At 34.5% G+C, this 18975-nt stretch overlaps 2 protein-coding genes across 3 annotated transcripts; one reads left to right on the top strand and one right to left on the bottom strand.

The window, feature by feature from the left end:
* The first annotated feature begins 5709 nt into the window (after positions 1-5709).
* Positions 5710-11615, top strand: LOC140973963 (uncharacterized). Of its 2 annotated transcripts, XM_073437132.1 has the most exons (9): positions 5710-5789; positions 5910-6007; positions 7312-7509; positions 7628-7750; positions 7959-7996; positions 8080-8233; positions 8334-10889; positions 10970-11049; positions 11129-11615. In XM_073437132.1, the coding sequence occupies exons 2-9, from the start codon at positions 5915-5917 to the stop codon at positions 11346-11348; spliced, it is 3462 nt and encodes a 1153-aa protein (XP_073293233.1). In that variant the 5' UTR covers positions 5710-5789; positions 5910-5914; the 3' UTR covers positions 11349-11615. The 2 variants fall into 2 exon arrangements, with proteins under 2 accessions (XP_073293233.1, XP_073293232.1); XM_073437131.1 differs by lacking the exon at positions 5710-5789 and having other exon boundaries at positions 5799-6007.
* Positions 11616-12062: 447 nt separating this feature from the next.
* On the bottom strand, positions 12063-18126 carry LOC140972603 (uncharacterized). Its single transcript, XM_073434999.1, is given in 8 exon segments — positions 12063-12395; positions 12497-12578; positions 12719-12884; positions 13858-14164; positions 14241-14287; positions 14289-14718; positions 15886-16014; positions 16521-18126. Coding segments are annotated over 8 exon segments (2460 nt in total). The 5' UTR covers positions 17702-18126; the 3' UTR covers positions 12063-12277.
* Between the last annotated feature and the right edge of the window lie 849 nt (positions 18127-18975).

Genomic DNA, 18975 nt, shown 5'->3' with positions numbered 1-18975 from the left:
TCAGCCAAAAAGTAACGTCCTACTGAAATTCTTTAGCAACGAATGTACGATCCATGTGGTCATAGAGAGGGAGAAAAGGATTTCATATGTATCCATGAAATTATTGAGGCTATCTAATTAAGTATGATGCAACTATACAAATTGTAAGGGTCATTTTGGGTTTTGGTCTTTTATGTTGTCAAACTCGATATTCATCCATTCTGTAAGTTAGGCCTTTCTGGCTTTCTTCGTTGACGTGACATTGTAGATTGCTGATAGCATACAGATACAGTTTCCGTGTGTCCTTCCTTGGATCGAATCAAGAATATAGAGACGAGACTGATATTGTGAAAACTACCCAAAACACAACTGACATAAACGATGGTACAATTTCCAGTGGGGCAAGATATCGAAACTGAACCGATTTCGCGATGAAGAAATTTAGGAATTTGATTGCCAGTGTGATCAAGTTCTCACATATACTTCTCCTCACAGTATCTGCACATTTCAGAACCCATAAAACAACAGTGCTGAACATTTTCATGCAATATTAAACAAAAAAATTCACCAAAAGTTAGTGACATATATACCTATTGAAATTTCAGCTAAATATGATCCCACGTCAAATGTTAAAAGCATCAACCCGATGACTGTGATTGCTAAATGTAACCACAATTTGGCGTTTTTTGAACCGATTTTTCCCGCGAATTCCGTTAAATTTAAGTCCATCTTCCTCTTTTATCTCTCTCGGTTTTCCTTCTACTTCACAATGTATCGTGAAAGGAGTAGTACTTATAGCTGGGAAATGGAACTCAATAATGTTTCTTGGAGTTTTTCCTTTCTTTCTTGGTGTGCAAGAGGTCAACTTTAGCTGGAAATGGTTTTTTTTATGGCTTTGTTTGGTGAAAAAATGAACCCAAAACTTGCAGAAAACGGTTTCAAACAAATTGATTGATCCCACGGGGGGCCAAGTCTTGCCACGCTACTTGAAACTATATTTAATTGTTTTTTGACATTGTTCTAATAATTCCTTTCGAGTCATCATTTTTTTAAAATATTTAGACAAGTACTTATGAAACATTTTGGCAAAAAAAAATTTTACAAAAAAATTTATAAAAGATTTTTTTTAAAAAAAAGTTTAAGAACAAATATGTGTTTGGATAATTATTCTATAAAAACTTTTTACAGTTAAAAACTAATATGTTTTAATTTCAATCATTGGTTTTATTTATGAAAATATCAAAAAAGTATTTCTCAATTATTTTTTAAAAATTGTACTTGAAAACATTTTTTAAATTATTTTTCAAATACATTTTACAAAAAATTATCCAAATACATAATTAAGTTGTTTTCACTTTATGAAATGATGAAAACGTTTTTATATTACTTGTCCAACCTGAGATAAAACATTTTAGTTTATTGATTAGGTTTTACAAGTCTTTTTTTTCAAAATTTATATATCAACTATAAGATCACATTTTTTTTTTTGGAAAAGTGATTTTTTAATATATATTTATCAATGTAATTAATGTTGTTTAAATATGCATGTATGGTTGTTGGGTGAAGTCTGCCTCAATGATAATAGTATTGACATGAGTGATCTTTTGAAAAGTTCTTGTACGTCAAGTTATTGACGTTGCGTCGCTTGATCTGATTGGTTAAGTGGACCGTAAAAGAGTGACACGGATCTTGACGAGTAAAATTGTATCTGCTTGGGACATGACCGATAGTAGGAAAAGAGTATGACTGATCTCTATGAGATATGAGACACATATCTCCCCGAACTCATGGGTCTAACGGCCCGACCCATTAGTACCCAAGTAAATGTACTCGGCGTTGTCACGAATATAATGAAATAAAGTTATGCTTGGCTAACAACCATAGTTTTTGGTTTAGTGATAAATGTTTGCTCCTAACAATTGTATCAGAATAAGGTCATAGGTTCAAGAAATGATATTTTTTACTTCTTGGGGAGAGAATATTTGGTTAAGTGTACATGAGTAATCACCTGAGAAGTTATCATATGTCAAGTTGTTGACGTTTTTTCGCTTGATCTGGTTGGCTATGTGGTTCGTAAAAGAGTTGCATGAGATCATAACGGGTTATATTGTTTTTGTTGGTGGACATAACTGACGTTAGGTAAATGATAAGACTAATCTCTAAGGAATATGAGACAGCAATCGCAGACACATATCTCCTTAGACTCATGGGTCTAACAACCAAACCCTTTAGCACCCGAATAATTATACTATGCGCTATCACGAATATAAAATAAAAATAAAATTTCGCTTCAAGCGCTTGATTTTAACAATGGTAGTTAGAGAATGAAACGTCTTAAATGACGAAAATCTTACTAGTGGTATTGTGATGAATATAAATATATAACAAACTTGAACTATAATAATTTGCAATTTCTCTTTTTAATACAAAGCTTATTCTTGAAACGTTATTCAAAAGAAAAAATAATTGTCCAATTTGGACACTTGCTAGTTTTTCATAGAGCAGCTGGCCGGACAACTTTCTTATTTAAAATGACCCAATTCTACTAAATAATCGAATTTGGGCTTAAACTAAATTAATTTTTATAACTAACTTTAATTTTTATAACTAACTTTTCAACTTCACCCGAAATCCGCTAATTTCACTTGTCTTATTTTGATGTTTGGATAAATGTTGAAAATTTCTTTTAGTTTATTTTTAAATAAAATTAGAAGATATCAGTTTAAATAAAAGTAGAAGAAGAAGTCTATAAGCCAAAAATTCTAGCTTCTAAAAAAAATTAAAAAAAACTAAAAAAATTGAGAACATTAAGTTTCGAAAATGAGTTCCAGTGGGCTTGGGCCTAAATTTATGAGCAACGTCTGGGCTTTGGGTTTCATACTGTATAATTAATAGTAATTCTAAATATATAACTTATCTGTATATAATCTTGACGCTCACACATAGACATGAATATGAAGAAAATTTTAAAGCTTGAATCGGATATATTTGAACTCTAATTCGATTGGAATGTGGAAAGTTTAAATTTTTTTTTTTCGAATTTGATTCGAATCAAGGCTGAGTTCGAGTTCGGATAGAAATATTCGAACATGTCCACGATCTATTCGAAAATAAAAGGCTATAAATATAATTATTTAATATATTATATCGATAAAATATTAGACATCGTGGTTCGTGAATTATTGAACAAAATAATTTGAGCTCGAGTTCGACAGACAAAAAATTCTAACATATTCAAGTTCGCCTCTAATTCGATAATTTCGAATATAAACCAAATGTTTTCCGAGTTAACTCGATTCTTTTACACATCTGATACAATGGAAAGTATCAATATTCTCGTATAATCGCAAGTGTAAATTTCCATTTTACTCCGACCATCGACTATTTAATAGGAGAAAACCGACAATCTATGTTAAATCAGGAGAAAAAATCGATATAGTGTAGTTTTTTGAATTGCTTAATATATACATGCCTCACATTTATTCAGCATAAAATTTATGTTTGTTATGTAAAATGTAACATCTTTGATATTAGTCTATGTCTCACTCGATATTGATATGCAAGCATGGGTACAAGGAAATGAAATGCTTGTTTTGTTGTAGAATCACTGGATATTGACATGGAAGCTTACTATAAGAAAAACCTATGGATATCGACGGTTTTTAAAAAATCGTTGTTAAAAGAATTTGATTTTGCCACGGTTCGCAACTGTCTAGTTGAGATCTTCTATTTTAAAACTATGCTAGTTGAGATCTTCTATTTTAAAACTATGCTTTGCTATATGTTTTATATATTTAAATAATTATAAAGCTAGATAAAATTGATTTCAAATAAACCAGTGCAGTCACCATTGCATCATCTTTATTATTATTATTATTATTATTATTATTATTATTATTATTATTATTATTATTATTATTATTATTATTATTAATTGGGCCTCACGTGTTTCGGTTAATGATGGTTATTGGATTTGAATGGTAGACAATATCCACATTGTAGCAACTCATTAACCGGGTTGTAATTATATTTAGTTCAAGTCAGTTTTAAAATAAAAATGGTAAAAAAAATATTCGAAGAGAAAACATTGTAATTAAGGTCATAATATAAAATTATATGCTTTAATGAATTATAAATATAGATTCAAAATATTTGAAAGTAGCCTTATACATGTATGTCGTTCATCTACATTGTAGAACTGATTGTTTATCATTTTACCAAAATTTATAGCTGATGGTAACGATGCAGCTCAAATTTTTTAAATCGTGCAACACCTCAAGCACCACGTTTCGATTGTTCTACACAGCGAGAACAATTATTTCACCCAACAATCTTCATCCCGATAATTGCACTCCTTGCAATCAATGATTACAGAACCGGTGATATTTGCTTTGATACTAATTTTAGAACCGAGTTTTTACCGTTTTACTAAAAGTTATAGCTGGGTGTATCAGTGCAACTCAAATCTTTTAAACTGTACAGTAGCTCAAACATCATATTTCGATAGCTCTAGCATCAACCACACATAAATGCAAAAATAAAATAGAACAATATTTAAATAAAGCAACTCGCAAGGTGTATTTCATCAAATGTGTTAGCATATACGCATCGACAGAAAGTATATTTTTTTTTATTTTATATTTTAAAAGATAAAAAAAAATAAAAAAATTCACCTTTAAATTATTATTTTTTAAAAAAAAAGTAATTACAGTAGTTTCATTATTGATTAATGTATTCAATTTATCGCTGCAATCGGTTCAATTATGTGAAAATTAAGACATGATACGTTGCTCAATTATGTAAATTAATTAATGTTTTGAACAATAATTAATTACCTACTAAATTGATTAACAATTAATTAATGTTTTGAACAATAATTAATTACCTACGAAGTAGTTTAAAAAATTATTGTAATGTATGTACCGTATGGCTAATTCTTTCTAAGTCAACATTGAGAAATAAAATAAAGAAAATAAGTTCCCAACTTGGTCGTTAACGTACCTAATATGGCATATATCAATTAATTTATTTGATTAATTCAAGCTCATATTTATTTGAGACTTTATGAGTTATAATAAATAATAGTATCTCGGTTCACGTTTGGTATGTTTTTACAATTTTTTTATTTTTTGACATTTCTTTGGAGTTTAATCAACTTTTTTACAAGCAATTTGATTTATATTAAATCAGGAATAATACCATAATTATACATATTAACCAATGAAATTACAATTTTTAAAATTGTTCATATCATTATACTCATTTGGTCACCGTTCATGTGACGCTCACTTATTTGATGTGATAAAATATATTCAAACCATACATTCAATAGATGAATGTCATCACAACGACATGTAAATGTTCACAATGAATGTGTAGCATATCAAACTTATATTATATTCAAATAAAATCAGAATTTTTATCTAAATAATTACAGCATTAGATAAATCGTTTGCAAACCTAAATTTTCTTTGTGTTGTTAAACTGAATTTAATTTGTTTAGAAATATTAAAATTAGGGAAATTTTCATTAATCGTTAACTAGAAATTGAAGATAATAATAAACACATAAACTCTTGGTAAATTTATAAAACGAGGTTTCGATTCGACCCAACGCTATTCGTGAAAAAAAATATTATTTTTCGTGTCAAAATGTATTTCAATTTCGTCTTCTCAAAAAACGCAATTTAAAAGAGAGAGATCCGAAGATCAACAAATAAACGTAATTAAACAAGAATGGAAGAACTGGAACCAACCATAATAACTGCAAGTCCCCACCTCACCTGCAAACCGTGCTATTTTTGACTTGGTGTATGAATCAACATTCCGTTACTTGCATCAGACGGCTTCTCCTACATTCTTAATTACTCTCAATATCTGACGCATTCCTCTGAATATATTTCTTTGTATCCAACAAATTTATGATCACAGAGAAGATGTTCAGGTTGCATAAGAACAAGCCAACTCAGCCAACTGATGCAGTCGGAGAAAAAATTGATTTCACTTTCTCCAAAATTCAAGTGCTCCAGGTTCTCATATTCTTTCTGTATGGCATATTAAGAAAACTTTAATTCATGTGATTATATGCGTTGGTTATTTTGATTTCTTGGTGGGTTTTGAAGTTGATTTTCATTTACTTGCGGCAATGCGGTGTTTTTTTTTTCCCAGCAAATTCTCGTGTAATATTTGTCCATTGTAGTAATACGACAGCCAAGTTGTGATATGTATTTATGTGCCGCATTTAAATCTTGCTTTAAGACAAGCTGGCAAATGTTTTTGAGAAGTAACATAAATTGAAAGCTGTAATGATTGGAAGAATCTGGTAGATTTGATCGGGACGAGTTCAAGTATGGACTTTTTTTGGGGGGTTGAAAGACACTTGGGAGTTTTGTAAGTTGAAAATTGAATGTTTGCTCAAGAAGAAGACTCGGTTAAAACCATTAAATTAATTCTAGCAAAAATAATAAAAAATAGACCCTTTGATTCTGAATATGTTGCAAGAACCCCCTATGTTCTTATGTTTCTCTGAATAGAATCTGTTTCGATCCTGTAAAGGGGAGAAGTTGTGATCATGATGACATCTAAGAGAGCCTCTTCAAATTGTTGAAAACTCTCTGCTTAGAATGCTAGAGCAGTTTCACAAATTCCTCAAGACAACAAGAACTTGTCTTGCACTAAGTACCAAATCATTCCTATCAAAATCAATTAATAAACACGGCGGACATCATTTATGCTATTTTATGAATGAAATTTGGCAAAAAGTTAGCACTGAAAGCCTCGTGATCTATCTAAATGTTGGGACCTTGATCGATGTTGTCTTTTTTAAAAAAGAAGCTGAGCAACTTACATATATGTACGTCTTATGTTGATGCATTACCCATGCTGTACCCATTGCTTGGCATAGGATCGAGCATGTACCCTTGTATCAAGAGCTACAGCTTATTATGGTAGTGCAGATCATTTTCTTTAAGCATTATGTTTTGGTCTATGTACTAGGGGCAATTAAAAATCGTAATACCATATGTGGTTCGCATAGAGGGGAGATGAATTTTAGATTATGATTTCCATGTGTATATGAAAATGCGAAGTTTGCCTCCCAACTACTTCAACAGATGAAAACTTTGATGGCCCCCTTTGAGTAAGATGCCCCCAATGAATGTGTGATGATGTAGGTAAAGAGTTAAAATGCGACATATTATTGACTGTTGATTATTTTAAGTATCTGTAAAAACATTGCCATGGTCTTCTATGGATATAACTTGTGGACAACATGATTCTACAAAGCATGTGTTATTTTCTTTTTGCTGACACTACTTAATATGATGGATTTCAGGTACCAAAAGGGTGGGACAAACTCTACCTGTCTTTGATCTCTTTGGAAACAGGAAAGCCAGTAAAAAGAACTGGTAAAGAATCGGTTAAAAATGGAACTTGTCAATGGATGGAAACTCTTATAATGTCTATATGGATTTCAAATCTTGATACTCCAACGGAGTCAGAAAAACATATTTTCAAATTTCTTGTTGCGACGGTGAGTCTTGTTATTTTCAACAACATTTTTGGGATCTCGTTTCTGTAAAATGTAAGTAAAGCATCAAAAAGATCTTTTTTAATACTAATATACCCACTTACATTTCGGTATGTGGCAGGGGTCTTCAAAGTCCAATATTCTGGGAGAGGCTACTCTTGATCTAGCTGCATTCTTGAGTTTAGAAATACCAATCTTGGTTTCCTTTCCTCTGAAGGAATGCGATTATGCGACAATTTTACAAGTGAGTTGTCTCTTCTTGTTAGTATACTCACATATTATGCATAAAAAAGTCCATTGCTTCTTCTGTTTCAAAATCCAGATGCATTCATGATAATGTGTGCTTGTTTGTGATTGAAATCACATGTTAAAACTTTGTTTCTTTTTATGCTGAAATTTCTGTCAGCGATTTTGATATAAGAAATAAAGTACTTAATCTGTGTTTCTTGCAGGTTGAGATTAGATGTCTTACACCAAAAACCAATCCCAGGTTAACATTTTACTTCGTTTTTTCTAGTCTTGCTTCCACTATCTTGTTATGTTACATTTCTGAAAATCGAACTTTGATTCCAGGGATGAAAAATGGAAAGAAATGCAAGCAAATAAAGATCTTTATGATGTCGAAAATACTTTTCAACTCTCTGATTCTATTACTACAAAGAGTACCATATCTTACTACAGCAACAAGTTTGACAAAGTCTCTCGTCCCAGAGAACTTGGTAGCGCGGTATGATAACCACCACAAAAAAATCTTTGAACTTTATCCTGACAATTTTATTTTTTTATTTATCTGCTCGATTTTTCTTATGTGATTGTGTTGTTGACAGGAAACGAGCTTCTCATCATCCATTTCACCGCATAGTGTTGATTCTATGGATGATTCAGTAGGAAGAGAAACTTCTTCTTCTCAGAGTAAAAATCTAAATAGTCCAAACTGCGGTATCCGGAGGCAAGATTCAGATGAATTCCTCGAGAATGAACCGTCTTGTTCTTATTCTACTTTTGATCCCCCAGAATTGGATAGAAATCGAAGGGAACTCAGAAAGATACCGCATGCCACAGAACAAACATCAAAGCAACATGCTGGTTTCTTTATTAAGTTTAAGGAACCTGATGATTGTGCTGAGGTTGAAGTTCTTAAGGCAGAAGCAAAAATGTGGGAACAAAATGCTAGAAAATTATCTGTCGATATCGAAAATCTAAGGAACGAATTAGCTGATCAGTTCTTGATTATGACAAACCTAAATACGGAACTGGCTACATCTCATTCCGAGTGTCGTACACTGAGTCAAGAAATTGATCGCTTGAAATTGCTCTTGGAGGAATCGACAGAGAAACAGATTGTGAGCGAAAAATTTGAGGTTCTCGGGAGCACAAGCGATGATATGCAGCAACAAATGGAAGATGAGATGAGGTATCTAAAGGAGTTGAATGAAAGTTTATCATCTCAGCTTAAGAAAACCCAAGGAGCAAACCATGAGTTAGTAGGGATTCTTCAAGAAATGGAAGAGACCATGGAGAAGCAAAAGTTAGAGATTGACAGCTTTTTTTCTCTGAAATCAGTTGACTCTAACAGTAAGAATAATGGTATAAATGATGAATGTCGAGAAATAGACGTGGACGGTCAAGTTTCTGTTGATAAAATGAATTTAAATACTGGTTTACCTGAGATCTCGGTGATACATATCAATGAACAAGTTCTACAAGAAAACGAAGGGAAACTGAATCTCAAATCCCAGAATTTGGAGGAGTTGCAAAAGAGCGGTTGGAGGGAAATTTTGTATCTAGAACCTACATTTCAGGAGAAAATGGTAGAAAATGAAATTGAGCAAGAAGTTATGAATCTGATTCTAAAGGAATTTGAAGTGGAATGTAGCTCTACATTGGCTGCAAAAGAGCAAAGAATCTTGAATTTGGAAGCTGCATTGTCAAGAACTCTAAGTGCTCAAAATCAAAAAGAGTCGCGACATTTAGAGGCAAGAAAAGAAATCGAGCATTTAAAAGAAGAAGTCCAAGAACTTGAAACAGATTGCAACAAACTTACAGAAGAAAATCTCCACCTTCTGCTTGAACTGAAAGAACTAAGAGGGAATGGCATTAAAGAAACCAATGCCTGCTTAAGTTGCTTGTCTCGAGAGGGTTCTGTGAACGATTTTCGATGTTCTTCTATGTCCGTGGAGGAGAATGAAAAAAAAGAAGCCCTTCAAGAAAGACAGTCCGATCTTCAAGGTGAGAGTATAAATTGGGAGAATCGATCCCAAAGCTTCGAATTCCAGGCTCGTGAACTTGACATTGAACCAGACAGATGTCTCCAAGAAACGGTTGATTTGTTGGAAAATAATGATTTATCTGAGGTTGAAAAAGGATATGATTTTCTGTCACAACAAATATCTGGCTTAGAAGCTCGGTTAAGATATTTGACAGAGACAAAGGAATCTAGTCATCTGGAATTGGAGCATTCGAAATCTCAAGTTGTTATTCTTCGAAATGAGATATTAGATTTGGAAGAAAAAATGGAGCTGCAAAAGCTCTGTATGGAGAATAAATTGTTGGAAACGGAAAAACGGTGGACGGAAGCTCAAGAAGAGTGCAACAGTTTAAAGAAAATGAATACGAGGCTACAAGTGACAGCTGAAAATCTCATGGAAGAATGTGATTCACTGCAAAAGTTCAATGTGGAGTTGAGGCAACAAATATTATTGACGTTTCAAGATCAATGTTTTGTCTTAGAAGCAGAAGTTAGAAATTTCGAAGATTTTGTTCGTTCAGAAAATATTGGAACTTCACTCGTAGAAGGAAAATTTCAGGATTCAGAACTTGATGAAGCAAAACACAAAGCTGTTATTAATGAGCTAGAATCTCAAATAAAATATACTGATGCCGAAAGGATTCGATTAGAAGAAGAAAACACGTTTCTACATATGCAATTGGTGAAAGCGCCAGAGCTTCAGAATAAAGTTTTGGCTCTAAGGGCGTCGCTTAAAAAAATGAGGTCCAAAAATCAGTTTCTGGAAGCTGAACTAAAGTCTGTTTCTGGAGATTACGAAGAACTAAAACGTGAAAACGACTTGATGGCTCAAAAGATTTCTAGCATGCAGAATGTAACGTTGGAAGCTGAGAATTGTAGGCACGACAAAATTGTGTTGGAGGATAACATTCTGAGGCTGGAGGGCGATTTAATTGCAAAGGAGGCATTATTTGCAGTGGTTGCTGATATGAAAAATGAAAGTGATCGTGTAACACGAGAAAATAGGCTATTGAATTTAGAGGTGAAAAATCTTGAAGATGTAAGAGAAGAATTGCAGAAAAAAGTGCAATGCTTGGAAGAGGAATTAAAGCAGACAAAACATATCGAAGAATGTCAAAGGGAATCCCTTCCAAAGGTTACAACTTTTACTCAGCACAATATTTGTACAATATTTGGACACCATATAAAAAATGTTCATCTGTTCTATGATCACAGGAAAACAAGGATGATTTTATGTCCATAGATCAAGAATCGCAATGCCCTGATAGTGACACATATGATTCGCAGCTTAGGAGGTATGCAACGACACATTCAATTTTTTGCAAGAAAGTTAGACTATCAAAAAACTTATTTATATGGTCAAATGTCTGACAGTGTTGAAGCAGAAACAAATGTTTCTAATAAAAGAGAATCAAGAGAACCCATTTGTGCAGCCAATAATGAACATAAGATTACATTGCTTGAGGCTGAGTTACATGATATTCGCGAACGTTACCTTCAAATAAGCCTGAAGTACGCGGAGGTAGAGGCGCAAAAAGAACAACTTGTGATGAAAGTGAAAGCTCTCAACACTTGGAACAGCTTCCCAAAATAACGGCAAGACCGTTTCGAACATCAGCAACAAAATCATACAACACTGGAGCATGCATTGGTGTAAAGTTCAAGTGGACGACAAGAAAACGAAGATGGTGTTTGGTCGAGGCTGTGGAGTTAAATATCAAACTTTGTTGCCATGCATTTAGCATGACGAAGTTTTTTTTTTTTTTTTGCCCGACAGAATATATATATAAACTTTAAAGTATTAAATAAAAGCCATTTGAATGATTAATAGATCAATTTTTGTTTCTTATTTTTATACATACACATGTACATTAGACTCATTAGTGAACAATTATGTGTATTAGCCCTGTGTTGCAACTATCTCAATCAGTTACACTTTTAGGCATCGACTGATGCTGTGGGCGACGTTGTTGAAAATTGAACATTTTTATAACGCAAAGATTGTGAAATTGTGAAAATTTATCGGTCGTCTAATGTGGTCAAATTATCTTTGTGAACACTGAACTGGTTCATTCGCTACCTTCTTTGCTCATGTTACAGGAATCGATATACCCTGGCAATTGCAACATCTCTTAATCAGAATCCCAATGAAAACATAATTTACAAAGATGAAGATAAACAAGAGAATTGGTAACATTCTGGGATATATGCTTGCTCCTGAAATCAACCCAACGATGAACACAACAAAACGACACGAAACAGGATGCAGTCTACTAAAGCATAAGTTTGCGAGGAAGTAGTTCCGCCACAAAAGAATAGACATTATTATTTGTGAATGAATATTGTATCCAACTGATATACAGGTTGGAGCATCCAAAAAAATCAGAAACAGTGGCAATCACAAAATTCCAATGATAAGACTCGTGAGATTCAGAGATTAGAGACCAACAATAGTTGCGTAGTATCTTACAAATGATTATTTGGAGTTGTGTGTGTGCTACTTTTCTGTTCTCTATAAATTTCTTATAGTATGGAATATGCTCTGATCACCGCAACAAGAAGCACCCGACACATCGGACACTTTCCTCCTTCAAGAATCAAGTCAAATGCACATTTATAGCATGTAAACATGTGCCCACATCTGCAGAAAGGGAAATATATATACACATCAAGAAAATTGTACTCATTCCTGTTTATTTTTATTCAACGTAATCCATGCTCACAAAAAATTCGAACCCGTACCTGTACAGTAGGCAATCAATTTGGTTAGCACGACAAATGCAGCAGGTTCCTTGTCTAACTTGGCCCCATTTAGACCCGTCATCTAAAGTATGTGCACAAAAAATAAGATTGTGTGACGAAATTAGTAAATGGCAGACGAGAAAAATTTATAAATGGCGGAAACACTATGTTACTTTCCCACAACAAAAGTCGAAGAAGATAGTAGAAAGACTGCAAATGGACCTTGTTCACCAGTTGACCGATTACGAGCCGCAGACAATTCCTGTCCAACTGAGCGCTGGAGCTCCTGTTGCATGTCCATACAAGCTTCTAACAACCTTTGCATGTGATTCATACCTTGCCGAAGCTTTTCCATGTCTGCTCTGAGATCATTCATCATCTCCCACTCCTGGTTGGTTAACAATTGAAAAGTGAAAAATCAGTTAAAAAAATGAAATTGCACCAACGTTTGTTTGTGTCTTCCCTGCTTTAAGCATCAATAAAAGTCAACAGATAAAATGAGAAGTAAAAGTGGAATACAAACAGCGTGGCATTATGATTTCAATCAACAATCACAAGATTTCCAGAGAGGGAAGTTCATCTATAATAATGAACAAAGAAAGAAACAAGTCATATTCACATTATCTCCCAATGATATTGAATTTACAAAAAAAAGGAAAGAAAAAGAAAAAGGAAAAAAGATATTCGGCACTTCCCACCCATTCCATCATTGCAGTATTTTCAGGGACCTGGGACCATTACTTGATTGTGTGGAAATGACTGCTATTTAAGCCATCAATCAGTCCAAGCAGAATCACATCCTTTAGACGGAATGAGCTAGGATGGAAAAAGGAAATGAACCAAAAAAAACCAAAAAATGAACAAAAGCCACGCCACCAGTACGAAATAAAGAATATATATAGTGCAAGAAAAGTCAAAGATCAACATTACAAGGCAACATCAAATAAAGGTCAAAAGGTGTTTTTAAGTGTATCTATTTATCATCATCTACCTACACACATATATACATCTTATACTACCTTTTCAAGAGTGGGAATGATAGAGACAAAAAGTTTAATGTCATGGTCTATTTTTATTTTTCCTTTCTTTTTTTTAGTTTTTTTTTTAAAATTCATCATTTGAAAATTGCAGATTAGTCACTCTCCAATTTTCAGAATTATGGTATTACTCCTTTTAAATATAATCAATTCAAATTGCAATGTGTAATCATTTCAAATCGCAGTATGATCATTTATTAACTTTCTACAATTATGGTATTAGCAAATCAAATTAGTAATAAAGAAACTGTACAATCACAAAAACGCATGGCAAAAGTCACTAGTACATGGAAAAAGATAGATAAAGAAGGTACGAGAACCCACTAATTCGGAACGATGATTACTGTGACGTGACCAACCAGAGTGGTGCAACTCCTGATGCCAACGGGGTCATGTTGGTGGCACCGGAAAAGTTGGTAAAATTAGTGAAGGTCTACCGACAGCATGAAGATGATCCTCATTCCGGTCATCATTCTGTTGGTCCTGGTCCCTCCCAGGTGAAGGTGGAACCGACAAGTTCCTTTGTGTATCAGAATCAATGGGAGTCCTGCCTTGCCTTTCCACATACGATTGAATCAACTGATCCAAGCTCTCGCGGAAACCACTACGAATTAGATTAGAAACACTCCTCCTACAATACAAGATAAAGTGCCTCAAAAGAATGAAACAACATGAAGATAGAGCACAAAACAAAATGAGACAAAAACCTGCTTAGTAGCTCCCTGAGCTCGATACTGTACACTTTATCATCAACAGGCGGGCGGGTGGAACCTTGTTAACTTCCTACTTGGAAAAGATTGTTGCATTCTAACAGGGTTCAAAGGCCCTCCTGACCAATTATCCACGGCTCCTTGAGAACCATTATCAAACCAAACCTCGTGGACTTCTTGCAAACGATGTTCATCTTCAATTACTGTTGTCTCTGAGGGCCAGTTAAGTACTGAATTTTCGGGCTGATTCCGGTCAGTGTCTTCTGCAGTGTGATATATCCATTCATTAGAGTTATCATATACAGATTGGTGCTGTACAGTCTCGCCTTCAATGACTTCTCCCTGCTTGTCACTTCCTTGGTCAGGAGCACCATGTTGACTTGTACTGTGAATAGTTATACTGCTATCCAAAATCCCCACAAGCTCATCAATATTTAGATTCTCATGTCGAATCTCCAGTGATTCATTTGCAATACTATGATTCAGAATGACTATTTACTTTAACACGAACAATATTTTCCAATCTGGAGTGAAACCCCTCCCTAATTAAAATTTTATGAATGTGCATAAAATTAGAATCCATAAAAAAACTCGTCTATCTACGGAAACCCGGAAAATCATACAGTTCTACCACAGTCTAATCAAACACATAATCACCAAACAAGCATCGTAATCATTTCTCACTAGAATAAGCATATGGTGCAAAAATAGGACAACAGTGTAAGCACAAGAATTCTAGCCAATGGGACACACAGTATAAGAATGAATCCAATTATCTCCCCAAAACATTTACGTTATTTGTCAAACAATAATACTAACCACATTGTTGAAATAGTAAAGCAAACAAATCCCAAAACACATTCCTAATAAAAAAAAAAAAAAAAAAAAAAANCTTGACTCTTTATGGACCTTAGGAAATAAAATCTGGCACTTCTCAGGAAAAAACGCTTAAATACGGATTACCATTTTTAGTTGAGGGAATTAAAAGGCCAACATTAGCTTTGGACCCTTCAGTTGGTTATTTCTCTTTTTAAGTTCTTATTGTAACGTGCCAAGCCAATTTGACTGTCAAAAGTAGTTCATATATCTTATTTTCATTGTTTTCTGCATCTAATCCTCATGTGAGTCATTTATGCTACAAATTGCATCAACCAATCTGTCCTATCTTGAAAAATATCAGAACAAAAAAATATGTCCAATTACAAATTTTTTTCACTACATAACAAGGCAATAGACATAGGATTCAAGGCATTGCACATTCTAGACAGAGATATAACCACTTTCATCCTTAATTATTTGAATTTTGATCTTATCATTATTTTCAGCAATAAACAAGGGAAAAAAGGCTTATGTGCCGGAGTACTAAACATGAATTAGCAAGGTCTTCAACTTGCTAAAAGTTTGATTATGCTTTCAGCAACGAGGTATCAGGTTCACAAGGAATCATATTCAATCATTTTTCCTACTGAAATAAAAATGCCACATCAGTCTTACTAAAACCTTGCCCAATCAGAGCAACTCATCATTGAACAAAGCAGCAACAGGAACAAGATAAAGGGCGAGAGAAAGTGAAAGGAAAAATCAAAGGCATGTTCTGAATAAGTTAAAATTGCTATAAATGTTGCACCCAGAAGATGCTCACCTAAGGCCAGAGACTGAGTGCCTCTGCCTTAACTGGTTTAGTTCATTAGCTGCCACTGAAGGGGGACTCTCTTCCTCCAAAGACCATTCGTTTCTTAAAAATCTGCCTCTAAGTAATGACTGAAAATCAAATCATATTTAACTAACTTTCATCAAAGAAAAACTTTTGGTGGCAAGAATGTTTGATTAAATAATATTCACAGAAAAACTAATTTCACCAATTATTATACCTAAGCAATCAACTAGATTCAAATATTATTGATATTAGTCAAACAAAGAACAAGTAGTTAAGGGTTTAATCAAAAGTACAACATAACAGCACAAATTAGTTAAATGCAAGATGACGGAAGGAAAAAAATAACAGGATTTGCTTAACTAGATTATAAGATCTATTTCAATGGAATTTACCTTCAACTCAACGTTGTGAGCACCACACAACCAGACTAATAAAAGAAACATTATCCTTGCAGTAATAACCTACAGTGTACAGAGTAAATTGCTGAATCCTCTTGGTAGCATGAAATTTTCAAATTGAACTCATAAGTTAAAGCTGATATATGACATGACTTAAGTACACAGATGAAGAGTACAGAAAACAATCATCTCAATGAAAGGTGAAAGATACTTATGAACTACTCTATAAAAATATATCTACCATGAATACGATTGTGGTGAGCAAAATCAGAAACAGGACGGTCTTCCATTAAAACTTGTAGTTCTCGCTGCCTATCCCTTTCAAATCTGACAAGCAAATCAAGTAGAGCATGTCTTCCTCGCAACCTCAAAATGTCACTGTGAATATGCTCAGGCTGCCTTTCCTCATGGTCAGTGACTGGTCCTTCAAAAGCGTGATCAGATTGACTGCCAGGTTCATTATTCTGTTCCTCCCCGTGTCCACTGTGGGAAACTCCTTGCTGACTTGTCATTTGCATCCCAAGTCTAACAATCCTCGCCCTTTCACGCTCAGTTTCCCCCAGCCATTCAGCTCTAGGACTCTCATTCCTCTGCATAACATTGGAGATCGGATCATTAATATCACTCTCCATCCACCCATGAACAATTTGCCTCACCCTTTCCCTTACAACTTCTCCGAGATCAGGAAACTGCCCGTGACTAGAATTGTCATGGCCCCTCACAGTCTGTGACCCCAATCGATAATCGTGGGACCAAATTGCATAGGCATTATCGCTCTCACTAGCTTCCCCAACCATGCCTTGATTCTCACCCTCTCCGCTGTCTATCGCATGGATAGATGCATTTGCAGTAGATTCTAGGCTTCTCCTCTGCCTCAGTCTCTCTTGAGCATGATGAAGAGCGTGTTCATCCTCCAACTCCCGCCACATTTGCAAACTAGATGGAGCCTGGGTGCTTGGCCTCTCCACATTACCTTGATGCCTCAGAGTTGGGGATTGTGACTCCCTCAAGAATGATGCATCAAGCAAAGAGACCGTGTGCAAGCCCGCAAGTGCCATCAGCTCAGATTCCCGGTTCCTCCTCTCAATCGTTGTGATCATCTCCGATTGGCGAGCAGCCCACCTTCTCGAAACCCTAGAGTGTCGCCTCCTGGCAGCAGAAGACTCTGCCCTATCATCACTATCAAGATCCAACCTCCTCCTCCTCCTCCTGGCTAGCAGTTCTCCTTCACCCTCTTCGTCCTCAGTAACAGTTGGCCGGGCTGAACTACAGGAAGTGAAGGACATGCATTCATCATGATGTTCAAGCACGAACTCCTCCAAATTCCTCTCAAATACAGACAGTGAATCATTTGTGGTGGTGCTCTCAGGTTTCTGTTGCAGCTGCTGCTGAATATCAGACATACCTCATTTAACCTATTCACCTCCACTTCCACCAAACAGCGCTATCTAACACAGCCTAAATTCAACACTTTACAACCAAAAGACAAAAACAAAAAAATTCGCTTCACCCAACGTATCAACATACCATCATCGTTTCACACAAAAGTCCAATGTCCAAACCACAAGCCTAACTTTACGCATAATAACATGAGAAAAACGAAAAAAACAAGATCCAAGAAAGCAAATTTTCGACGGAAAATAACGGCGATAAGTACACAGCAGAATCCACACACAAAAACCTAAGCGTGGGCGGCGAAGAGGGTATAATAACTTTTAAGGATATAATGAGCATTTAGATTTGGCTTTTAATAGTGTGTTGAATTGCCGCTTTCGACACTTGATTTGGAGATTTAATTTGCCCTAGCTCATAAAGATGGCAACTTCTAAGCTAGACCTGGAAAAAATGTATGTGCAAACTTTCATGTGACATTTCAAGTTACATTAACAAATGAACGTTATTTGTATCAAATTTCAACTGCTTTTCTAACACTGTCATAATTATAAATTTTTTACGCCAATAAAAACTCTATGCGTAATGTTATTGAATTGTTACAATAAATATTGGACATGATTTTTTTTGGCTAAATCATGCATTATATTTGTACTCTCACTCTCACATGCACACATGCATATGTTTAATCTCTATTGGGGAAAATATCAAAATCAAGTGATTGAAAATGGTTGCTTAACACATTTACATTACAAGACAAATCTCAAATGTAAATTGTATTTGTACCATACCTAGGATATTCATAGGACTAGAGGGGTCTTTGTCTTGTAATGTGAGTAAAACAGTTACCATATTTTGGGTAAATAGTATGATATGATATGTAGTGATCTACATATCTATTTCCCTACTTAATCGAATTTTTTCGCATTTTGTGTTATATTTCCTGTTCCATTGTAGAAATAATGAAATCTTCTACTCCCATATTGTGTTACATTTCCCGCACCATAAATACATATGGGGCATGTAATAATCTAACTTATGTGTCTCAAGACTTTCAACAGGTGTCCGAGTTGATAGAGTAAATAAGTGTTTAACCAATAGTTATGAATTTGATTCCACATATCAATACCATTTCGGACGAGCTTGCACACAGAGCTTGTCCAATGTGACTTGTAAGATATTGCGTTAATCCAAATGTTTACCTAGTGTACACCGAATAATATCAATGACAGGTTTCCATCTCATAAAAAAAAACTATATTATGTAAAGATTGAGCAATTGAGTG

This window comes from Primulina huaijiensis, chromosome 3 (genome assembly GCF_012295235.1).
Source record: "Primulina huaijiensis isolate GDHJ02 chromosome 3, ASM1229523v2, whole genome shotgun sequence".
In the NCBI taxonomy this organism is placed as follows: domain Eukaryota; kingdom Viridiplantae; phylum Streptophyta; class Magnoliopsida; order Lamiales; family Gesneriaceae; genus Primulina; species Primulina huaijiensis.
Note: the sequence above shows the minus strand (reverse complement) of the source record. Positions and strands in the feature narration are given on the sequence as shown.

Excerpts from the sequence above, each read along its gene's own strand:
- LOC140973963 (XM_073437131.1), top strand. The coding sequence starts at position 5,900 with ATGATCACAGAGAAGATGTTCAGGTTGCATAAGAACAAGCCAACTCAG. Across the intron at positions 7,751-7,958 it reads ATTATGCGACAATTTTACAA|GTTGAGATTAGATGTCTTAC; the intron begins GTGAGTTGTCTC and ends TGTTTCTTGCAG. Across the intron at positions 11,050-11,128 it reads TATGATTCGCAGCTTAGGAG|TGTTGAAGCAGAAACAAATG; the intron begins GTATGCAACGAC and ends AATGTCTGACAG.